Consider the following 24651-nt stretch of genomic DNA (forward strand, 5'->3'; position numbering starts at 1 on the left):
TGGGAGTAAAATACTACCAAACAGTGCTATCCTGTGCTACTGAGAAATTTTTCATGGAAGAATGAGTCAATTGGCAAATTTCATTGTCTTTAGAAATTGCCACCTCCACCCCAATCTTCAGCAACTACCTTTTTTTTTTTTTTTTTTTTTTTGGTACCGGGGATCAAACTCGGGTCTTAGCACTTGTGAGGCAAGCGGCGGAACCACTGAGCTAAATCCCTGGCCCAGCAACCACCATTCTAATCAGTCAGCAGCCAACAGCATCAAGGCAAGCTCCTCCACCAGGAAAACAATTACAAGTTGCTGAAAGCTCAGATAATTAGCAAGTTGCCATTCTGGAAGCCTCTCAAGTTTTGTACAATTTGGCTTATGCTGTGGAATGCCAAACAGTCCTGGAATAGAAAGAAAAAGCTGATCTTCTTCTTGTGCTCCAGTCCTCAGGTAATGGAATGACAAGATGCTTTACCAGGCTGAAAGATAACTTACAAACAAAACTGCCGTCAGCGTCATATTGCACCACTGTATAATTTTCTTCAGAATATGTCTGCTTTGAAATCGTAGTGTTGATATGTGCTACCTGAAGGACGATAAAGGTGATGAAAGGCTGGCATTGGTAGGAAATGCACAGGATTAGCTTAGAGTTCCAGTGTACCCTCTTATTTGCTGTATGATTTGGGGTAAATCAGGAGTCAGGTTTCCTTTCTGACCTATTCCTCATATGTAAAAGAGGGATGGTAATGCTTACCTTATAAGCTTGATAGGATTGGAAATAATTTGTGGATAACCCAGATGTCCTCAGTCCTATCTCATGGGGCTTATTGTGCAGAATCAAAACACAAACACAAACAAAAATTCAGATTAAGTGAAAGTCTTTTGCAAATGGTAAAACAGTTTAGACAGATATATATCTATATATGTCAGTTATTTTTGTTATCAGTAAAATGCTTTTCTGGCCTTCATTAAGATCTGTGCCTAGCTTCTCCAGAGCTAATGCATTTGGAAATAAGTTCTTCCCCAAAATACTAAATATTACTACCATTTTAGATTCAGGTTGTTTTAATTATTTAATTGTTAGAACCCTCCATGCTACAGGAATCTTATATCTCAAGATGTTAGAGTGTGTTTTAATTTAAGCCTATCCTAACTCCAATCTCCTTATCTATTGCAGGTATACTCCAAGAAACTATGGGTTTGGTTCCATAACACTAAAATAGGGTGAATATTGCAATAAAGTAATATGACAATAAAGCAATTTTTGTTTCTTAGAGCATATAAGCATATTTACACTGTACTATATATAGTGTGCAATAGAGTTATGTTTAAAGAAACAGTGTATACATCTAAATTAAGAAATACTTTATTGCTAAAAAATACTACCACGTCTCTGAGCCTTCAACAGGTTGTCATCTTTTTGCTGATGGCTGCTGACTGATTAGGGTGGTGGTTGCTAAAGACTGGGGTAGGTGTGGCAGTTTCTTAAAATAAGACAGTGAAATTTGCCACATCAAATGACTCTTCCTTTCACAAAAGGTATCTTTGTCACATGAGATGCCATTTGCTAACATTTTACCCACAGTAGAATATCTTGAAAATTGGAGAAAATTCTTTCAAATCCTGCTGCTATTTTATCAACTAAGTTTATGTAAAATTCTGAATCTTTATTGTCATTTCAGGAGTGGTCATCTTCACCAGAAGTAGATCCCATTTGAGAAAACCATATTCTTTGCTCATCCAAAAAAAACACCTTGCCTGTTAAAGTTTTATTGTGAGATTGCAGGAATTCAGTGGAGTTTTCAGGCTCCACTTATACTAATTCTGGTTCTTTTCCCTTTCCTACCATATGTATAGTTAACTTCTTACACTGAAAACCTGAAACCTTGTCCCCCATGAGGGTTGGAATCAACTTCTTCTAAACTCCTGCTAATGTTGATATTTCAGCCTCCTACTGTGAATCACCAGTGTTCTTAGTCATAGATAGAATGGTGAATCCTTTCCAGAAGGTTTTCAGTTTACTTTGCCAAGATCTATCAGAGGAATCCCTATCGATGGCAGCTGTAGCCCTATGATAAATAATAGGACTTGACAGTCAGCATTACTCCTTGATCCATGGGCTATGGGATGGATGTGTTAGCAGGCGTGACTGCAACACTGATCTCCCTGTGTGTTTCCATCAGAGCACTTGGGTGACTAAGTGGATAGTTAGTGAGCAGTAATATTTTGAAAGGAACCTTTTCTCTGAGCAGTAGGTCTCACAGAGTCTTAACTATTTAGTAAACCATGTTGTGAATGGATGTGATATCATGTAAGCTTTGTTGTTCCATTTGGAGAACTTAGTCATAGTAGATTTAGTATAATTCTTAAGGACCCTAGGATTTTCAGAATGATAAATAAACACTGGCTTCAACTTAAAGTTACCACTTACATTCGCCCTTAACAAAAGGATCAGTCTATCCTTAAAAGCTTTGAAGCCAGGGATTGACTTCTCCTCTCTAACTATGCAAGTCCTGGATGGCATCTTCTTCAGTGTAAGACTGTTTCATCTACCCTGAAAATTGCTGTCTAATGTAGCCACCTGCGCAGTGGTTGTAGCTAGATCTCTGGATGACCTACTGCAGCTTCTCCATCAGTGCTTGCCCTTCACCTTTACTTTCCCCAAACCTCATAAAGCAACCTCTGCCAGCTTGAGATCGGACTTTTTTTGAATTAGTACCTATTAATTTTACAAAATATCAGGTTTTAATGTGGTGTTTTTATACATTTTTGATCATATCCATCTAGCTTTAGTCTTTTCTTCTGGAACTTCCTCACCTATCCTAACTTTCAAAGAGAATTAAGGCTCTATCCTAGATTAGGGTTTGGCTTGCGGGAATGTTGTGGCGTTGAGGTTCTGTCCAGACCACTGTAGCTTTCTCCACATCAGCTATAATGCTGTTTCATATTATTTGTGGGTTCACTGCAGTAGCGCTTTTACCTTTCCTTCAAGAACATTTCCTTCTGTGTTACAATTTGGCTGTTTGGTGCAAGAGACCTGGCTTTCATCTTTGCACAGCTTTCACTGTGCCTTCCTCCCTAAGCTTGCTCATTTTTAGCTTTTGACTTAAAGTGAGGGATGTGTGATGCTTCTTTCCACTTGGACACTTAGAGCCTGTTTCATGGTTATTAATGGGCCTCATTTCATTATTACTATATCTTAGGGATTAGGGAAGCCTGAGGAGAGGGGGAGAGAGCACACACATTTATCAGTTAAGTTCACTGTCTTATATGGGGACACTTGGTGGTACTGGAGGACAGCCACAATAGTAACATCAAATATCACTGGTCACAGATCCCCTAGTAATAATGAAAAAGTTTGAAATATTACAAGAATTACCAAAAACACGACAGCTTTCTTGTCACTGGGGCACAACACCCAATACCCACCACTTAAAGGAAAAGTTTTAGAGGATTCAGTCCATGAGGAGCTGGCTCCAAGGCAGAAGGGCATGGCAGAACAAAGCTCCTTAGTTCATGGTGGCCGTGAAGCAAAGCAGGGGAACAGCACCAGAGAGGAAAGGACTAGGAACCACATATATAGTATGCAAGGTCAGGCCTCCATGACCCAGCCAGATACCCCGAAGTGTGTTGTAGTAATCCCCTAGGCAGCTCCCAAGCCACTCATGTCAACAATTAAACTTAATCACCATACTCAGCGACATGAAATTAGTACATATTGTTGGGAAAGTGGCACCAAGAGGCTTTGTATAAGCAGCATTGCCATAGACCTTCAATTTGTAAAATATGTATTATCTCCAGAGCACAATAAAGTGCAATAAAATGATATTCGTCCGTATTTACAAAGCTATCCATGCTGCAGTCTTCTTTCTGGAGCCCTAAGGGAAAATCTCGATCATGGTAACAAGTAGGTGACAGCCATATGCAGGTACCTTCTGATGCCTTTTCTTCCCTCACCAGCAAGTGTCTAGGAATCTAAGCACTTGGACGCTCATTTGAGGCAGCAGCTAGTGAGCTAAGCATGATGATGATAGCAGTTGACTCTTGCAGGGGGTTTCCTATCCCCACCCACCAGGTTCTTTGTGTTAAAAACACTAAGCCCTCCCACAGGTTCCTTTCTTGCTTAAATTAGGTCAATTTCTGTTGTTTTGTAACCAAGTACACTCTGTACTATGTAATAGTCAATATTGTTGATACTGGGTGAACCTTTTTCACATTCTAACATCTCTACAATCAGGAATTGTCTTATTGTCATTCCACATGTGTGAATGTCTTGCATGTGAATTCACATGTGAATTTGATCATAGGTGTTCATATTGTTACTTCCCTTGAGTTATGTGGGTTGTTGTACCTAAATGTATCCAGATAAAAATGTCTAAAAGATACCTTGTAATAACTATTAAACAGCTGGGGTCTGGGGGATAAAGCAAAAGGACCTGAATTCGATCCCTGGTAACAAAAAAAACCCAAAACAAAAACAAAACAGCTGGGTGTCATGGTATATGCCTGTAATCTCAGCACTTAGGAGGCTGAGGCAAGAGGATTGCCATGAATTCCAGGCCAGCCTGGGCTACATAGCAAGACCCTCTCTCAAAATAAACAGGGTATTATTAAGCAATAAGGTTATGAGAAAGAATGTGATACATTTATTGACACTGCTTTTTCTGTCTTAACAGCAAGTGAATCAATAGTTCATCTTCCAATTGATGTTGTTTTAAATGTGGTACAGTGTGATACTATTTGCCCAGTGAGAATGATGCCCGAGATCTGTATTTAAAAAAACACAAAGTGGGAAATGAATGCATATAGGATATTTTTGTTTTTGTTGGTTTGGGGTTTTTTGTTTTGTTTTGTGCTTTGTAATCCCAAGTGCTGGGATTGCAGGCATGTGCCACCACTCTCTGCTAGGATTTCTTTTGAGCAAAATGAAAATGTTTAAAATTGGTTATGGTATTGACTGTATAACTGAATATACAAAAAAACACTGAACAGTACACTTAATGCTATATGAATTATATTTTAATAAAGCTGCTTAAAATAATATCAGTATCATTTAGCCCCAGTAACAGCTCTGAGAAGGGACCCTTGGTCTCTGCTAAGAGTTAATTCAATAAAATTTAAGGCCTTGGGTTAAAAATGTGTATTATCTTTTGTATTTCTCTTGCTAAACATTGTTATTGTTCTTGCCTTCACCTTCAGCATACCAAATAATGGTTCAGGAATGGAGGCTTAAAAAGTTTCCCCCCTTCTCAGGACACATGCATTTAGAAGGACAAGAATCTGTCCCTGACATAGCAGAAACTCTGATGATATCCCAGCCCCTAGCACTTCAGAGTAAAGGAGTAGTCACTAACACCTTCTAGTCAAGGCCCTTATCAGCCATGTTTTTACAGTTAATCTCCTTCTGATTAAGTGGTTCTTTTTTCAGAGCAGAGTATTAGTAACATGTAGGAGGGATCAAAGTTTTCTGCTCTCACCCTACCCTCTTTCCCATCTACCAGTTCATTTTCCCATGTTAGAAAAAGAAGGTTGCTTCTAACAGTCTCATAAACTGGATTCTGTGTTTCCTGGGCAACGATAGCCAGAGGAGTGGCCACCTGTTTGTTGATATGGGGCTTCTGGGAATGCAACTGCACAGGTGTGTGGCTAGGTGTGGCTGAAGTAGCTTGATCTCCCTCACCTGGAATAACTTGATCTGGCAGTTGAGTTCTTTGCAATTCCTGGTTTTATGGAAATCAGTAGCACAGGAAGTTGGTCCTTGTGTTCCGGGGAATGAAACACACCTCTGCCGTAGCTTAGTAGCACTCTTAGCGATTGAAGGCTAACTTGGTGCGCAGAGTTGAGACGCTGGCAAGTGCTGGACATGGAATGGCAGAATCAGCAGGTAAAATTTCTTTGCATGACAGTTTTGATATTGTAGATTCCTGTTTCTATTCTCTGTTCTCTTCTCCTTTTCCTGATAGCTCTGTGGGATGCTGGCTTGTTTGCTTACATTGTTTTGGTGGTGTAGTTGATGGCGGGAGAGAAGTCAGGTGGTAGAGAGTAAGATGCCGAGTGTTCAGAATAACCACCATGAAGCTTCTCGTGTTTCTTCGTATATCTGATAAATTTAAACGTGCACCGGTCTGATGATCAAACACAAGAGGTTAGGGTAGCAGAGAGGACAGTTCAAAGAAGCAGGCGAATTCTCTTTTTAAGAGGTAATTGGTATTGTTACTATTAGTCTTAAGTTGTATAGTGATAGTACACAAGTGTGGTTGTATTCTCTTTCTTTGTCTTAAATATTACATGATATGCAATTTAAAGGAGAAAATATCAAATGTTTTGGGCAGTTGCAGAGAATCTGGTTTACACAGGTGAAGGCAGATTGCAAATTGAGTTGACCTTTGGCAGAAAATTACAAAATATACAGTGAAGAAGCTAGTTGACGGGATCTGTGCAAAAGCTGTTGGCTTACTACAAGCTATACAATCATTGAATCTTACATATTCTTCTGTATATATAAGATGGAGTTTCCTAATCGATCTTGTAGGCTCAGAGCACCAGTTTCGGGGAAAAAGTCAAAATCACCCTGGGCCAGGCAGTCTAGACAATCCTGATGATAGTTAGTCATTTTAGTCCTGTGGAGAGACTGCTCCTCAGACTCTTTATTTATTTTTCTTTTTTTTGTACCGGGGATCGAACTCGGGTCCTTGCGCTTGCGCAGCAGGTGGCGAAACCACTGTGCTAAATCCCCGGCCCCTATTTATGTACTTTTTGAGAGAGGATGTTGCTGTGTTGCCCAGACTGGCCTCAAACTTGGATCCTCGGTCGCGGTCGCCCTCGCCCTCGCCCTCGCCCTCGCCCTCGCCCTCGCCCTCGCCCTCGCCCTCGCCCCCCTTCTTCGATTACAGGTGCATGAGATTACCTATAATCACTCTTCGAATCAATCTTATCCACAACAGTGCTGTTCTCCCTGTCTTCCTATGTCTTTCTACTTCCTATATTTTGTGTCTTGGTAATTGCATGGGTTTACGCAGGTAGAAAACTTGGACAGTTACTGAACCTGACCTACCTTCATGATTCTCTTCCTTTGTCCATGTGGGATATTTTTTTCTGGAATGGTCTTTTCTCAGCTTCTCTGGTTAACAACATTTTTACCGTAAGAACGCCGCAGATTAAACGCTGCTCCACTAGCTCCAAGCTAAACTGGGATTCTCTCGGTGTTCTTTTATATCATTTTTCTTAGCACTGGTTTAACTAAATTACATGGTACATTGTTCCTCATCACCACTACATTGTAAGCCTTGTGAGGCTGCTTTTTCATTAGGTTTTCTTCACACCAAGGAGCCTAATATGTAGACGGTGGGTACATGTGTAAAGTTGCTTCTCAAATGAAAACAAGCCCCATGTAGCCACTCCCTGTGTCCATAAGGTGGCAGCAGAGGAATGTCAGTTGATCTGCTTGGGTCCGTCGCTCCCAAAAGCCCTATTTTTGTTTTTAGATCAGTTTTCAGATAAGCATATGAGCCACTCCATTTAAGTGTTTTAATATGGGAAGTGCAGATATTTTCTGGCATATGGAGGCCCTTTGTGGACCTCCCCTCTGGTGCTTCTTCACAATAGAACAGCAAGCACAAGTTTAAAAAAGCTCCCAGGGTCACAAGCAGAATTCCTTCAGCAAAGCACACAACTTTGTCTTCTCAGGCAAGCCATGTAACTTCTGTAGTCTGAGTTTCTTAAATGGCTAATGGTGGACATAGGAGAGCTGTAGGTAATGTTGGATCCTAAAATTATAGGCTTCTAAATCATCAGTGACGTCTTACCATTCATGTGCTCAGTATTGTGCTAAGAACTGTGGGTATAATAGATGTGCCCTACGCTCTACCCTCAAGATCAAGGGTGTCAGATATACTATGTAAACCATGAGAATATAATAAGGAATATATATTATAAGAATATAATAAGGAATATATATCCTTGAGCATAAAATTGTGTTTAGGTAGACTATTAGGAGTTCAGAGAAGACAGTGAATGATGTAGGATGGAGTGGCAAGAATGGGCTTCATGGAGCCAGTAGAAGTAGAATTTGAATTGGCTTTCAAGTATATGAAAGGCTTAAACAGGATAAGAGAATTAATGATTCTGAAAGTTTATTATTTGAAGTATGTTATTTGAGCTTATTATATTAATGCATATAATAAAATTGAAGTTCATATAAAGAACCTGTCTGCATCGCAGAATAAGTGATGAGAAAGTATTCAAAACCAAGTCTTTTAGACCCCAGTGGCCATTTTTGCTCTTCTGCAGCACCAAGTAGAGGCACCCAAGGAAGATGAGTCAGTCTTAGCTGGATCATTCTTGGCAGTAGAAGTGAGCACAGTGATTAGAATCTCTTGCTCTGTCTTTGAAGGGGACATAGAACTTCTAGGAAATAAATATTTGTCTTGAGAGATATCATTTTAAAAACAAAGCAAGCTGTAAACTTTCTATCCTGTCTGAAATCTCCATGGAAAGTATCCAGTGTTGGGTGAGGATGTTGAGTATAAGAAGTTTGTCTCTGGAAAAGCTTTAAAGTATTGGGTGGTCATATTTCTATTTTAAGAAGTATTTAAAAATTAGAATTAGCTGACAGTTACCTGAATGATTGTTTCTGATTCTTTTTTAAACAATGCTTTTTCTTCTTCTTCCTCAGAGTCTCTTAGGTAATGCTGGGCAGTATACTGATCCAACTCTTTTTTTTTTCCTCTTAAGAAAGTTTAGTCTTCTAGCCTGCAAAAGAGAAGTAGAATGTGATTCACAATCTTTGTACACTGGTGCTCACTTACCATTGACATATAAATAAAATATAGTGTTACCTGAAGGATCCTTCAAGAACTGAATTCCTTATAATGAAACTGAGTGTTTAAAAGAAAGGACACTTAGCACACAAAATTCTTAAATAACGGGAAGCAGAGCTGCAGGTTTAGCTATAATCTACAACAAAAATACACCTGCGAAAGATTTTATTTGCCCTTACCAGGTGCTTGTCTTTCCCATCTTAATAGGGTTTACCTTTGGCCCTACACTGCCCCTTGGAGTTACCATAACTCTTTGCTGTTAGTCTTGAAAAAGTCCTCTAATTTTACTTTATCCGCTTCCTGACCTCCTATTCACTCTTTAACTATTAAAATAGAAATTCTGTCCCACCTGCCAATCCAGTGAAATTGCTCTGGCCAAGGGCCCTTAAAGTTCCTCTGTATCAAATTCCATTATCTTTTACCTTGAGCAGTACTTTATAATGTTCACTACTGCTTTCTTAGCTTTTTATTTAACTGTGACCTCTGTGATATTTCCTGGCTAACTTCTGTTTTCTGTAATGGCTCCTTCTTTGTGTCCTTTCTAGCCATTTTCCTCCGTCATACCTTAAATGTTGGTCCACGAGCGACCTTCGTTTCTCTTCCCAGGAGTCTCCCTAACTGACCCTGTCTACTCCAGTTGCCTCAGCTGTCACTCAGGTCTCTGTCTCTAACCCTGACTTCCCTTCTGTCCTTCATCATAGGACATGGAAAGGGCTTCAAACCGTGCCTGCCTTCTTCTAGTAGGTCTTCCACAACAGTGGCCACTAGTTTCCTTTTCCCCTTATTTCTTCATCTGTTTAAAAGTATTGCGGCAGGTATGTGTTTCTTTAAGGGTTTTCAAGTCCTCTTTAGAAAGAGGCCATAACAAACTAAGTGAAACCACTCTCTCTCTGACCTTTAAAAGGCAAGAAAGTCTTTTTGCTCTCATATTGTAAAAAAAAAACAAGCTTTGTTAATGATCTCGCTTAAGTGTCACCCAATTGAGAAACTTGGGAATCAAACTAGAAAACTTTTCTTTCTCTACTGCTCACTGTTAGCCCGCCACCTTGTCCTGTCATTCTTTTTAAGAGTCCTTCAGTTCCCTTCTCCCCCCTGCACTGCCCTCTCTGAACTCATTCTCCTACCTGGACTCATAGCCTCGCTCTCCCTGCCCCACCCCACCAGTCCACCCTCTGCACTGGATGCTGCATTAGGGAATCTTTCTAGATGAAGAGCAGGTTAAGTCGCTGTCTCCCCTTGAAATCCGAGAACGGCACTCCATGCACTGTTGTCCCCGCCTTGTTTTCTAGAAAGCCTCTTCTCTTCCCTTGAGATTTTCCCCAGCTCACCTCCCCGTGATGTTCCTTCTCTTCTTCCCTCAGGCAGTATCAGGTGTCCTCTCCAGAGCACTATCCATGACCGTTTTTTGTCTTAAAATTTTAATTATCGATAATATGACCATCTCTGTAAAATTTTGCGTTAGAGCAGGGCATCTTCATTTTTATATGTAGGGTCTGGAATAGGTCAAACGGTAAGGCAGCAAAATGGTTGAATAGAATGAATAAAGTGAATGAGTGATTACACATTTGAGTAAACTTAAAACATGGCAAGTAAATGAATGAATATGAAATTTGGACCAACCCTAAGACAAAATTAAAAACTCAGATTCTGAATTTCACTAATAACTTTAATTCAGTTCCCATAACTGAGTACCTAATCTAGGCTAGGCCACAGTGCCCAATACTGTAGTAGTGATGTAATGACAGAATTCTCACTTTCCTGGAACTTCAGAATGGTAGTTAACAGTGGGTAGACCACAAGGAATTTCATTTTTCTAGATGTTAAGTCCCCCTTTTTGTGTTACAACCTACAATTTAGTGTAGTGGCTAACATTTAATTGACTAAGACAGTTGTTGAATTTTATATTACTTTTTAGTACAAATGAAAATGTCAATGTATTTCTTCAGTAATGAGTTTTAAAGTTTTTTTCTATAATTAAACCATTCCCCTAGGCTAGGGGAGCAGTGACTACCTCATGACAGAGAATTTGGGGGTGGTAGAACTCTTCAGTATCTTGACTGTGAGAGTAGAATTCACAAGACTGTTGACATTTGTCAAAATTGATATTTCTGTATAATAAAAAAGGACAGTTTTGCTGTATGTAAATAATAACAGGAAATGACTTTTTTTTCCTTCAATACCGGGAATCGAACTCAGGACCTTGTGGTTGCCAGGCGGGTGCAGTGCCACTGAGCTACATCCCCAGCCCTAGGAAATGACTTTTTAAAAAAGTACCACTGAATGTTTTTTTATGTACTTTTAAAAAACTTCTAATTAACACATAAAAATTGTCCCTGTATATGAGGTGTAAAGTGATGACCTCCATACATGTATACGGTGTGTAACCATCAGATCAAGGCAACTGATGGATCTCTCTCCTCAGACACATGTCATTTGTTTGTGTTGGGAACATTCAACATCCCTGCTACCAGCTCTTCTGAAATATTCACCTAATGGTTTTGAACCATTTTTATCCTGTTGTGTTGTAGAACAGAAGTTATTCCTCCCATCCAACTGCAGCCCTATACATGGCAGCCATCTTCTTCTCCCCAGCCCTGTTTTAATGAAAGGAATTTGGTCCATCTCAAAGTGGAATGATTTAGAAAGAGAAGCTGATAGACTATAATAGACATGCCAAGCTTGGTTTTTCTTTTAAAAATGAAAAGAGCTGGCCACGGTGGTGCACACTTATAATCCCAGCACTCTGGGAGGCTGAGGCAGGAAGATCACAACTTCAGGCCCAACCTGGGCAACTTCACAAAGTTCTGTCTCAAAATAAAAACTAAAAGCAGACTGGGGATATAGCTTAAAGGGAAGGCTCTGGGTTCAATCCGCAGCACCACAAATAAACAACCAAACAAATAATTTAGCATTACAAGCACCTTTTGATAAATATTGTGCCAGTTCTTTAATAAAATATTAAGAATATTCTCTTTGTATCCCTCCTCAATCTCATCACTTGATTCTCCCTAAGAATTAGTCACCATCCTAAACTTGGTATTTGTCATTGTTGAACTATTATTACTGTCATTTACAACATTTTACATCATTTACATACTCCTATATACTACTTTTAAATGTTTTTATAATTTATATGTATCATTATAAATCTTGCTACTTTTACTCCGCATTCTGTTTGTTCCTAATGCTCTTAGCCCATTCTGCAGTTATACCATAGTTTGTTTTGTTTCTTCCTGTGCCATTGAACATTGTTGTTGTTGTTGATATTAATGCATTAACAATAATAAAATGCTGTGTGCATTCTGTTTCATATTTTTTGTATAAATATTGTAGGCATTTCTAAAGGGTATTTATTTCCAAATATATTACTGGGTATAAAGGATGAGGGCATATTGCTCTTTTATATTGATTTTCATCAGTAATGTATAAGAGTAGTTAATACTTTACAACTCAGTTATGCTTAAAATGTTTTTTTTTTAAAATTTATGCCAATCGAAAGAAGTTTCTTGTTTTAATTTGCAATTTCTTGATACTGGTGAAACTGTTTTCTCTTTTGTTAATGTTTTTCTGGTGGCCTTGTTTTTTCTTGTTTCTTTTTTTGGTTGTTTGGGTTATTGGTCTTTTCTTTTTTAAATTTGGTTTAAATTTGTTATATATTAATACAAATGGTTTTCTAGTTATACAGTATATCTGTAGTACTTTTTAGTTTGTCTTTTAATGTCTGTGTAATATTTTATGACATGGATGCTCCATAATATATTTAACCATTCTTCCCATTGTTTGAGATTTGGGTTGTTTCTATTTTTACTTTATGTCTTGATTGTCACTTTTTTGGGTCTCATTTAAGAAAAAAAATTAGTAGTGTTGGTGAATTTGTCCTGGTCTACTTTGCAGTCAGTGATAAATATTCGGGACAGTTGGCCAGGTCTAGTTGGTATGGCCCATGGGGATGAAATAAAACAGTGCTCTCTGGCCTTGGTGCATGAATCTGTCATTCTTGGCATCAGTAGCACCTGCTCTGACCAATGAACTAATTGTAATGTGACCTACATAAGTAAAACATTGTCACTTGTGAAGCTGGCTTTGACACTTGAGGCTGGCATGTTTTTAATGGAACCAATGTTCCGATGGAAAAAAATTGAAGATGATGTAGTACTTATCTTTATCTGAGGTAGGTCACAGAAACACCAGACACTTACATTGTCACTGAAGCAAAAGTTTGGTGCGGTAAAACATAGAGCTAGAGCAAGGATCAGCAAACTTTCTGTAAAGGGCCAGACAGTAAATATTTTAGGTCTTGCAGAACATATGGTCAGTTCTGCCACTATACCATGGCTAGCAGTGGGCACACAGCCTTGCCCATTCATTAATATATTATCTAGGACAGCTCTGGCACTCCACCGTCTGTGAAGCCTAAAAGATTTATTATCTGGTCCTTTACAGAAAAAAGTGTGCTCACCCCAGGGCTTACAAACTTAGCACTGTTGACATTTTGAGCCCAGATAATTCTCCCTGCCCCCGGGAAGGGGGACAAAATTCTCTCTTCCTGACCTGTGCTGGTCTAGAGCATTCAGGAAATGCTTAGGCTAAGAGAAATTTCCCCCTCCTTTCTTCTTTTTCTTCTCTTTCCTCTTCTATTTTTAAATGATTTTGATTACTGGAGTTATAACTTTGATTCCTTGCTTAGACTTCAGCTTTGACCTCAATGTGGAATTAGGCCAAAAGGACACACTGACATTTGAATGCAATTATCCTAAACTATGAAATCAGATCACATCTTGATATGTGAAATACACTAGATCTAGAAAGCTTCCTGATCTGTAGCAAGCACATCAAATTGAGCGGTATTTAGAGTATTCCTCTATCTAGGTTTAACCCATTTATAGCAGATCTGAAAATTCTCCCTGCATTACATGTGTTTCTTTTTAATCTGTTTCTTCTCTGCTGTTGGTATTTGCCAGCTGGCTAGGCCTAAGCCTCCAGAGAGCTGGTATTTACAGCTCACTTTGGTGGATGAAGCAACTAGGGTAGCCCAAGGGCAGATGAAAGAGTATCCAGAATGAGAGTGCTGTGGCTCTTTTTCTGTCTTCTTTCCCATGAGGAAGAATTCCTCTCCCTCCCCTTTCTCTCAAATGAGAAGTAGTATTGATTGATTTGGTACAGAGTATAAAATATGCATCTAATGGAATGGTATTTTGGGAACTATCAACAGCAGGGGCTTTGCTAAGCCCTAAGATTTTTGCCTTCCTCTTTTTTTCTCCTCCCCTTCCTTCTCCTCCTCCTTCCTAGTAGCAGCTTCTTAGCAAATTATGAGCTTTGCCTCTGGCTTGCTGGATAGCAGTGGCAGTGCAAGCCTTGTCTAGTTTCCAAGGGAGACCGGGTGCTGAGACTGCAGTGTTTCCCAGCAGCCACCTACCTCTCTTGCTATTTGTCTCCACACATCTCTTGACCTTCATTCTGCTATGCAAGCCTGCGTAAGGAGGTAACAGTCTGTTTTGTGGGAGCTCTCGGTGTCAAAGTGGGCAGAGGGAAAGTGGGGTTGTATGGGGAAAGGCAAATGGAGACAGCAGAATATAAATATTGGAATTAACAAAGAAGTAGCTCTGAAGTGTGCTGTAGCTGTAGCTGAGAGCTTATTCCTGTTTGCTCTACCTATAAATACCTTAAAGGTGGGGGTCCCAGCACTACCTCATAAAACTTAAAAAGTACTACATATAAAAATGTAAGGTTATAGTAATATTGCCTCTGGGAAGCACAGAAGAAAAATGAGATCTTTGAGAAGAAAATTAAATCAATTGCCTTTAAACTTGGCTAGCTAAACTTGGCTATCTTGACAACATTTTGTTAGATTTATGTTGTGTGTGTTGGATCTGGCTTTCAAGTTTAAGAAGAAGGCTGACAATAAAGTCTCTCAATTGGATTCTGAGGACCTCTAGAGCTTTGCTGTCAAATATTGTAGTCAGTGGCCATGTTGGCTATTTAAATGTAGTTAAAATTAAATACAATTAAAAATCAGTTCTTCTGTCACACTAGCCCCATTTTAAAATGCTCAATAGCCCCACATGACTGACTCATGACTACTTTATTGGACTGTGCAGATGTAGAACATTTCTTGTATCATACAAAAGTTTCCTGAAAGTACTAAAGAAAACGATCTGTGAAGTAAGGAAATTTAGTGCAGGTGGCTCTCACCATCCATGAGCTGCATATGTGAATTCAATCAACCAAGGATTGAAAATGTCCAGGGAAAAAATTGCATTTCTGCTGAACATGTACAGATTGGTTTTTTCTTGTCACTGTTTCCTAAACAATACAGTGTAACTATTTTTGTAAAATTTATATTCTATTCGATATTATAAATAATCTTGACATAATATAAAGTATATTGGAGGATTTATATAAATTATATGCAAATACATCATTTTATATTCAGGACTTGAACATTCATGGATTTTGGTTAGGGGAAAGTATTCAAGAAACAGTTTCCCTTGAATATTAAGGGAAAACTGTATTGGCTAGACGAATGAAAAGCATTTTAGCAAGAAGACTTTAAGTCCATTTGTTGAAAATTGACATAAAAAATATGGATTCACTGTGGGTTAAAGCTAGAAGGGACCCTAAAAACTGTAAGTTCAACCCATTTGTTTTATACAGGAAGAAGCTAAAGTTCCAAGAGATTAAATAATCCTATTAAGGTCAGACAAGTATTTGAAGTAAAACCCAGATATCTGTTCTTTCTACTGTATATCATATTGCTAGTATCCTGTTCCCCATTAGAAACAGTAAGTAAAACTTAAACTAAAATCTGCCTGACTATATGCAGTCAACTTCCTCCTTCAAAGGAGAATTTAGGGAATGGGGATCTAGCTTAGTGGTAGAGCATTTATGTAGCGTGCATAGGGCCCTGGATTCCATTTCCAGTACAGCATAGAGAAAGCGGGCCTCGTATTATTTGATATCTGTTGTTTGTGATGGCCCTTATACCGTGTTGATGGCAACCTCTGGAAAGGTAAAAACCATCGTTTCCCGAGGTAGATAGAATGTTCATTATGGCAAACTTTTGGGAAATGTGGGAGGATGGTAGGAAAAATTTAAAGTAAGACATCATTATTCATTTATTCCTATTATTCCTAGATTTGGAAGAAGAAAGGTCTTGTTCCATAAATCCACATAGCTGGAATACTATAGTGCTGGGTGGAAGAAAGAATTTTTTTTCTTGTGGTGTAATTTAAGAGAAGCTGTACTAGAATCAGGAGAATATGGTTTTAGTTCCTTTAGGTATAAGACATTCTGACCTTAGGTAGATATTTCAGTGCATCCTTAGGCCTTGATTGGCTCATCTGTAAAATAGGAATAATTTTATGTTCTCTACTCAAAGACTCAGAATTAGATCAGATGACTTCTTCAAGTCACATGGTCTTTAGCTCTGAGTTTGTGATTCACTTATTCCTCTGATTTCCCTGCTCCCCTGTAACTATGCTTACATGCTTCTAGGTTGATAGCAAAGAACTTCTTTTTGGAATCTCCCAAAAACCTTTGCCTCTGTATTCTTATACATAGAACATAGTTGAAGGACATCCTGAATGATCGTCAATAAAAGACATACTATGATCCAGGGATTTAACTCAGTGGTTCTGCACCCTACCCCGTAAGTCCAAGAACCGAAGTTTGATCCCCAGTACTGCCCCCAAAAGACATACTATGAAAGACATATTATATCTATAATTATATATTCTAATATATGTAATATATAATATAAATAAAAGGGACATCAATAAAAGACATTTAATTTGGTTACTGTTTGGAGTGAACATTTTTAAGTATCTTTTTCAGCAGATTTGAGCTATAACTTTAAAACTATTTCAAAAACCAATGTCCTATTGGATTCCAGGTCAAAAAAATATTTGTATTCTCATCATTCTAGGAAAAGAAGCTCTCTTTCTTCTGGGAAATCCTGTTTATTTCTCTGTCATTCTTCTACTTTGAGTAGTTTTGTTTTACTTAGATAACCCTATGAATCTTCATAGCGAATATTTTCTCTTCCAAATGAGTTATCCATTTCTGGTAAAAAAAAAAATAAGGTGAACTCTTTTATTAGGCTAGATGGGATAGATAGTGTAACATATCTAGCCTTCTGTCATTTTCTCAGTTACCACTGATGAACTTTTATGGAGCTGATGAAAATAGAGCTTTTGCAAATGTGAGGGGGACCAAGAGTTGGAAGGAGCAGGGAGCAGAGGGTAAGGGATGAAAGAAAGAAAAAGAATTAATACATCTCATGTACATGTATCAGCTCCCCACCGGAATCATAATTAGGCACTACAAACATATACTAGTTCAAAAGTATAAAGAGAGACCAAGAATATTGAGAACCATTACTATAGAAATTAGAATATATTATTGAAGTATTATGAACAATTTTATGCTATATTTTTGTGAAAATACAGATTAAATGGAAAATTTCTTGGAAAACAAAAACAACAAAATATGAATAAGCTTAACTCTATTTTTAAAAACTTGAACTTTTTACTTTAAACTTTCCTACAAAGAGCACTCTAAACCAAATGGCTTTTATTGGCAAACTTTTCCTATCCTTTAAGGAGGAAATAACCTAACTTACATATATTCTTACAGAATATAAAAAATGGAGAATATTTCCCAACTTGTATAACCTTAATTCACAAAGCTGGCCAATGTATTATAAGAAGGGAAAATTACAGCCAATTTCTTTCACAAACATGGATGTAGAAGTCCTAAACTAGGGGCCTGAGGAGGAGTGGGTAGGCAGATACGAGAAATGATCAAAATACAATATGTGTGTATACCAGTTTCTCAAAACAAATGTAATTATTATGTATCACAAACATATACCAATTTTTAAAAAATGATCCTAAACTAAATAATACTGAATCTACATAAAAAGCACGTCTACATGTAAAAGTGATACGTCTTGGGCTGGGATGTAACTGAGTGGTAGAGTGCTTGCCTAACATGTGCAGGGCCCTAGGTTAGATCCCCAGCACTACCAAAAACAATCTTGATCAAGTTGAGCTTATCCTAGGCATTCAATGTTGTTTTATCATTCAAAACTTGTCCAGTGTTTCAAAATAGCTAGTATAGAGGATTTTAAATGTTCCCCAAAGAAATGATGTGTCTGAGATATATACATATATGCACCAATTACTTGGATCTGATTATTCTACATGTATTAAAATGCTGCACTATACTCATGAACATGTGGAGTCACTATGTTTCTTAAAACATATGTAAGATAAAAACTTTTAATAAAAATATGACATTAACAAGAAAATGATAATCTTTATGTGGGAGACAAAAGCACGAGATAAAGTTGAACCTACACTATGATTAAAAAACAAGAACAACAACAAAATCATCTTAGTCTGCTTTCTATAGGAATGGAAGTGAATTACTTTAATCTGATGAGTGATACCTAGGAAATCTTATAGTAAGTAGATGTCATCCTTAATGGTACAATGCTGAAAATATTCTTTCTGGATGCAAGAACAGAGCCTGGAGACTTACTATCAGTGCTCCCTTTCAACATGCCCTAGAGTTTTTAGTCAAAGCATCAAGACCTGAAAAGAAATGAAAAGAACTAAAATTCTCATTTTACAGATGACATGAATCCACATCAATAATGTCTTGATTTCTGTAATTTATACTGCTGGCAGATAGTATTCCTCTCATTTTGATTTTTCCTCTGTTCATTCTTAGAGTGTAGAAATCCCTTCAGTCTATGAAAGTACCTTATCATTCCTCAAGTGTGTGCGGCATAGGTCTTACTCCCTCTGTTACTTTGCTTTCTCTGCAGGTCCTATCTGACTCCTGTACGGGATGAGGAAGCTGAGTCTTTACGGAAAGCACGCTCCAGACAGGCTCGGCAGACTCGGAGGTCCACTCAGGTGAGTATGACTTTTTTTTAATGTCTTTTTGTCTACCTTTTCATTAGAGGCACATTTATAGTAACACGAGTGTCTTATTTCAGCCACTGCATTAAAAACTCACTATGTAGAATCAATTGAATATATATCTACATCTATCTACTATCACTTCTATTCTTCTAGACTTAGAACAAGATTGATCATTCCACTTGTACATAGGGACTTTGAGAACCCCCTGGACCCTCCTATACTTTACAGACTTCTAAGTTAAGCATTCCTCAAAATGATACGCAGTTTTCTTTTGCTTCATCAGTTCCACTCTTTTTTTGTTTTGTTTGTTTGTTTTTTGGTTTTTTTGAGGCAGGGTCTCCCTTTGTAGTTCAGGCTGGCCCTGAACTCACTATGTAGCCCACGTGGCCTTGAACTTGCAGCGATCCTCCTGCCTCAGCCTCCCGAGTGCTGAGATCACAGGCGTGCGTCACCACACCCAACAAGTTCCACTCTTATGTATATATGGAAGAGAAATGAAAACATATGTTCATATAAAAACTTTTTCATAGTGTTTATAACAGCATTGTTTATAATAACCAAAAAATAGAAACAACTCAAATGTCCATTAACTAATGAATGAGTAAACAAAAAATAATAGAATATTATTTGGCATTAAAGAGCAATGAAGTATTGATACATGTTACAACGTGGATGAACCTTGAGAAAGCATGCTGAGTGAAAGAAGTCAACCCAAAAGCCCCTGTATGTTATATGATTCCATTTATGTGTTATGCTCAAAGTAGCCAAAACCAGAGAGACAGAAAGTAGATTAATTCTAGGAGACAAAAGGAGTAAGAATGGGAATGCCTGCTAATGGGTGTCAGGTTTCTTTGTGGGCTGATAAAAATGTTCTGAAATTAGGTAGCAATGATAATTGTGTAACTCTGAATATACTAAAATCCAACGAAATATACACTTTTAAAAGGTGAATTTTATGATATGTGGATTATATTTCATTAAAGAAGCCCTTTTTTTAAAAAAAAAAAAACTTTTAAGAGAGCCATCAAAGCAGGTTAAGAAAGATGTGATATAGCCTGCATTATATTTTGTTGAAATCACCATGCATAGAATTGAGTGATAGGTAGTGTATGTTTGCCAACTCTGGAAACCGGAAGACTTGCTAGGAAGCTGTTAATAGTACTATTCCATGCTGCAGATGAAAAGGGCATGAACTCAAGTTGTGATGAGAATGGGGAGAAGGCTATGAATTCATTACTTAAGGAGGCAGGAAAGGATGACCTCATGAATCTTTTTTTTTGGTACTGGGAATCGAACTCGGGTCCTTGCGTTTGCGCAGCAGGCGGTGAAACCACTGACCTAAATCCCCAGCCCTACCTCATGAACCTTGAAGCATGATGAAAAGTAGCAGCCAGAGAAGTAAAAAGAAAACCAGAAAATAACAGTGGCATAGAAACAAATGAAAAATCAGAATTTCAACAAAAAAGAGAATTTCAACAATTTTAAATACTTTAGAAGTCAAGTAAGGCCCGGGATTTAGCTCAGTGGTTCCGCTGCCTGCCTTGCAAGTGCAAGGTCCTGAGTTCAATCCCCAGTACCAAAAAAACAGAAACAAAACAAAACAAAAAAAATAGAAGTCAAGTAAGAAAGTGGATGACTGAGAAAGGAATGTTATACACTGTACGGTAGCAAAGAGGTAATGAGCATCCTTCTCCTGCCACACCACCCCTTTCTGTGGGGAGGAGGAACTGGGATTGGACTTAACTACATCCCAGCCATTTTCTACTTTATTTTGAAGCAGGATCTCATTAAGTCTCTAAGTTGCCCAGGCTGGGCTCAAACTTGTGACCCTCTTGCCTCAGCCACCCAGAATGGTGGGATTACAGGTGTGCACCATCAGGCTTACCTTTTTTTTTTTTTCACTTGATGATTATTTGTCTGTTTCCCTTAATTGAATGTGGCCTACATAAGGACCAAGACTGACCGTCTTTTTTGGCTTTATGTAATTAATTATACATAACAAAATTTATCAATGTAACCATTTTTAAGGGTGCAGTTCAGTGACATTTGCATTCATGTTGTTGTGTAGCTATCATACCATCCATATCTAAAACTTTCTTCACCTTCCTAAATTAAAACTCTGTATCTGTCAAATAATTATCCCATTTCCCCATGGCAACTACTGTTCTACCTTTGGTCTTTATGGATTTGACCACTTTAGAAACCTCAAATAAGTTGAATTATACAGTATTATTTTCTATAACTTGCTTATTTCATTTATTTTATCATCATTAAGGTTCATGCATACTATAGCATGTTGAGTTTCTTTTCTACTCAAGGCTGAATGATATTCCATTGTATGTGTATGCCACGTTTTGTTTATTCATCTATCCTTGGGGATTTGGCTACTGTGAATAATGCTCCTATAAGAATGGCTGCATAAATATCTCTTTGGGACCCTGCATTCAGTTCTTTTGAGTATATCCCCAGAAATGGAATTTGCTGGATCATATTGTAATTCAGATTTTAATTTTTGAGGAACTGCCATACTATTTTCCATAGTGGATATACCATTATACATTCCTATCAGCAGTGCACAAGATTCTAATTTCTCCATATCCTTGCCAATATTTGTTTGTTTGGTTTTTTTGGGAGGGGGATTGTTTTTAAAATAATAGCCATCTTACTGGTTGTGAAGAACAAACTGACTATATTTTTGTTCATCTTTCCTCTAGCATACAGTAAATAAACAATTAGTATGTATTTATTGAATAAATATGAACAAGTGACGAGCAAATGGTAGAATATAAACTAGCCTGAAATAATTGCAATTGTATTTATGAAAAGATGGGAGAACATAGGGAAATTAGCTGGTGAGGATCACGGAATTGAAGGTGGAAGGAGACTGGGACATCAAGTAACTTGTAGGGAAAAGCACAATAGAGGTATGAAAGTCCGTGTCAGAACTGAAAAATTCTTGGAACTCTTTGGAATGTGTAGATTACTTCTAAAGATTTTATTAGAACCTTCATGAGGCGGCCCCCAGTGTGGCCCGACCAAAGGGAGCCGCGCAGAGCCCCTCCGCTGCCGCGACCCCAGGGCTCTGCGCCGACCTCGCCTGGATGCGGGATGCCCGGGCCGGGCCATTTCGAGGGGCGAGGAAAAGTCGGGGTTGAATCCCCGCTGCGCCAGGGCCGCCGTTCCTGAAGAAATGAGTGGTGGCTTGTCTCCAGGTAAGAGCACAGTGTATGTGTCCATCTTGCCCTTCTCCCTGATGAATAACGACTTATACCGGATATTTTCCAAGTATGGCAAAGCTGTAAAGGTTACTGTAATGAAAGACAAAGATACGAGGAAGAGTAAAGGGGTTGCATTTATATTATTTTTGGATAAAGACTGCACAAAACTGCACCAGAACCATAAATAACAAACAGTTGTTTGGTAGAGTGATAAAGGCAAGTATTGCTATTGACAACGGGAGAGCAGCAGAATTCATCAGAAGGCGAAACTACTTTCATAAATCGAAGTGTTCTGAATGTGGGGAAAGTGGACACTTAAGTTATGCCTGTCCGAAAAACATGCTCGGAGAACGTGAGCCTCCAAAGAAGCAAAAAAAAAAAAAAGAAGAAAAAGAAAATTGCCGAACCGGAAGAAATTGAGGATGTAGCAGAAAGTGAAGACAAAGGGGAAGACCCGGCTCTCGACAGTCTCAGCCAAGCCATCGCCTCCCAGCAAGCCAAGACTGAAGAACAGAACCAATGGAACCCAGTGCAGGAGGCCCCTCAACATCAGAGGATTCACAGTGCCTGAGGATAAAGAAGAACACATACTTCAGTGATGAGGAAGAATTCAGTACTTAGAGTTGTATAATGTAGCTGTCAGGAAAATAAAAACCATCCGCAGTACAAATTATTTGCATATAAGAACACTTCGGACCAAATAGTAATTTTTTTTTTTTTTACCATAAAACAGTGCTTAGAAGATGAAAAATAATTTTTTAAATTATCATGTTTTGAGCTAGGTGTGCTGACATACTCCTGTAATCCCAGCACTCTGGGAGGCTGAGGCAGAAGGACTGAAGGTTCAAGGCCAGCCTGGGCAGCTTAGCCCTACCTCAAAATAAAAGATAATTTTAAAAGTTACACTGAGGATATAGCTCAGTGTGAAGGCCTTGGATTCAATTCCCCATATAGAAAAAAAATCATATTTCTACCTTGCCTTGGAATACCATAGACATCTCTAATCCAAAAATCCAGAATGCTCATGTGGAAAATTCCACACCATGCAACTGTGATTCACAGGCAACATGAAAACTACTGTATCCAATTGCCTTCAGGTTATGTACTGAAGGGATTTATGAAGCATAAGTGAAATTCATGCTTAGACTGAGGTTGCATCCAAAACATATCACATTCTGTATATGTACATATTCCAAAATACTTCTGGTACGAATCTTTTGGTTTGGTTTGGTTTGGTTATGAGACAGGGTCTTCCTATGTAGTTCAGGCTGGGCTTGAACTTGCTATGTAGTAACCCAGGCTAGCCTCAAATTTAAAGCGATTCTCCTGCTTCAGCTTCCGAAGTGCTGGGATTAGAAGGAGAGTACCACTGCACCTCGCTGGTCCCAAGTATTTGGGATAAGGGATACTCTGCCTGTAGTAAAACTCAGGATTTGTTAGTAGTAATCAAACTTGAAAAGAACTAATTTTAATAAAAACAAACATACTGGGGCCCGGGGATTTAGCTCAGTAGTGCCACTGCCTGCCTCGAAAGCACAAGGTCCCAAGTTCGATCCCCAGTACCAAAAAAAATAAAAATAAATAAACAAAAATACTACAATGGTAATGCTATTTTTATCCCATAAAAAGGTAGATATTAGAATTTGAAAACTTTACTGTATATGCTTTAGTCAGGTCTCACTGGTTCATAAGTACTTCTGAAATAAATTCAATCTTTAAAACAAAAACTTCATATGAACTGAAAAAATAAGGGGTTTAATAGTACTGTCAATAAACTTCAAAAAGATGTTGTCTTTAAATATGGGTGCTTCATCATCTTCTTTCAGCTTTCTCCCAGTCTACATGTATGTAAGTTATAAATATCCATAAAATACCCAGCGTGGGGATGCATACCTGTAATCCCAGCAATGGGAGGCTGAGACAGGAGGGTGCCATGAATTCTAGGCCAGCTTGGCCTACACATAGAGTTCAAGCCCAGCCTGAATTACAAAGCAAAACCCTGGCTCAAAACAAAAAAGAAAAGAGAAAAAAAAAAATGCATAGGTAGCTCTAAAATGCATGAAGTAGCTCTAAAAGGCTTAAAGCCAAACGGGACATACCTATCTACTTTGCCTGTAACACCAAATTCTGTTTCCAGAAGCAACTACTTTCCATTGCTGTTTTATATATATGCACTTCAATAAAATGCCTAAATGTCTGTCAACTGATAGAAGGATAAAGGAGGATTTTCAAACCCATCATACTGCCCCCATTGCCTTACTCCACTTCCTAAATGTGGCTACGTTAAAACTTCAATCAGGGGGGATTTAGCTCAGTGGTTCCGAGTTCGATCCCTGGTACTGAAAAAAAAAATTTTTTTTTCAATTAAATCCATATTTACTGCTTCTGTTTTTTATAAACAATCTTGTAAGTTTTTCATGTATTTATTAACGTTTCTTTGTATTTTATGGGTAAATCTTCTTGTAGTTCTGTGGTTGGTTATATAAGAGTGGGATTATGGAGTCTAATTTTCTTTGTATATTTCTGTACAGTTTAATGCTTTGTAAGAATACCTACATTTACCTTTTTAATGACTAAAAGAACCTTCATGAAATTTCATGACGGACTCCTGATCCCTGAAAGAAGCGTCTGTCCAGAAGACAGACTCCCAAACTCCTTAGCATGGCATGAGATCCTCTATGACCTACCCCT

At 38.3% G+C, this 24651-nt stretch overlaps 1 protein-coding gene across 19 annotated transcripts in view; it reads left to right on the top strand.

Moving 5' to 3' along the window:
- Positions 1–24651, top strand: part of Ppp1r12b (protein phosphatase 1 regulatory subunit 12B) — a 230773-nt gene that overhangs the window by 90295 nt on the left and 115827 nt on the right. For 16 of the 19 annotated variants that reach the window (XR_015444226.1, XR_015444225.1, XR_015444224.1 and 13 more), the window contains one exon: positions 18643–18733. Coding sequence is in view for 12 of the 19 variants with exons in the window: in XM_087193894.1 (XP_087050020.1) it covers positions 18643–18733 (91 nt within the window). In the remaining 7 variants the exon portion in view is untranslated. Of the gene's footprint in view, positions 1–5150; positions 5876–13860; positions 14293–18642; positions 18734–24651 lie in introns of those variants that run through there. The other 3 variants (XM_087193899.1, XM_087193897.1, XM_087193898.1) reach the window with 3 other exon arrangements.

This window comes from Heterocephalus glaber, unplaced genomic scaffold, assembly GCF_053883595.1.
Source record: "Heterocephalus glaber isolate CG9 unplaced genomic scaffold, H.glaber_assembly_v1.0 deba00001600, whole genome shotgun sequence".
NCBI lineage: Eukaryota > Metazoa > Chordata > Mammalia > Rodentia > Bathyergidae > Heterocephalus > Heterocephalus glaber.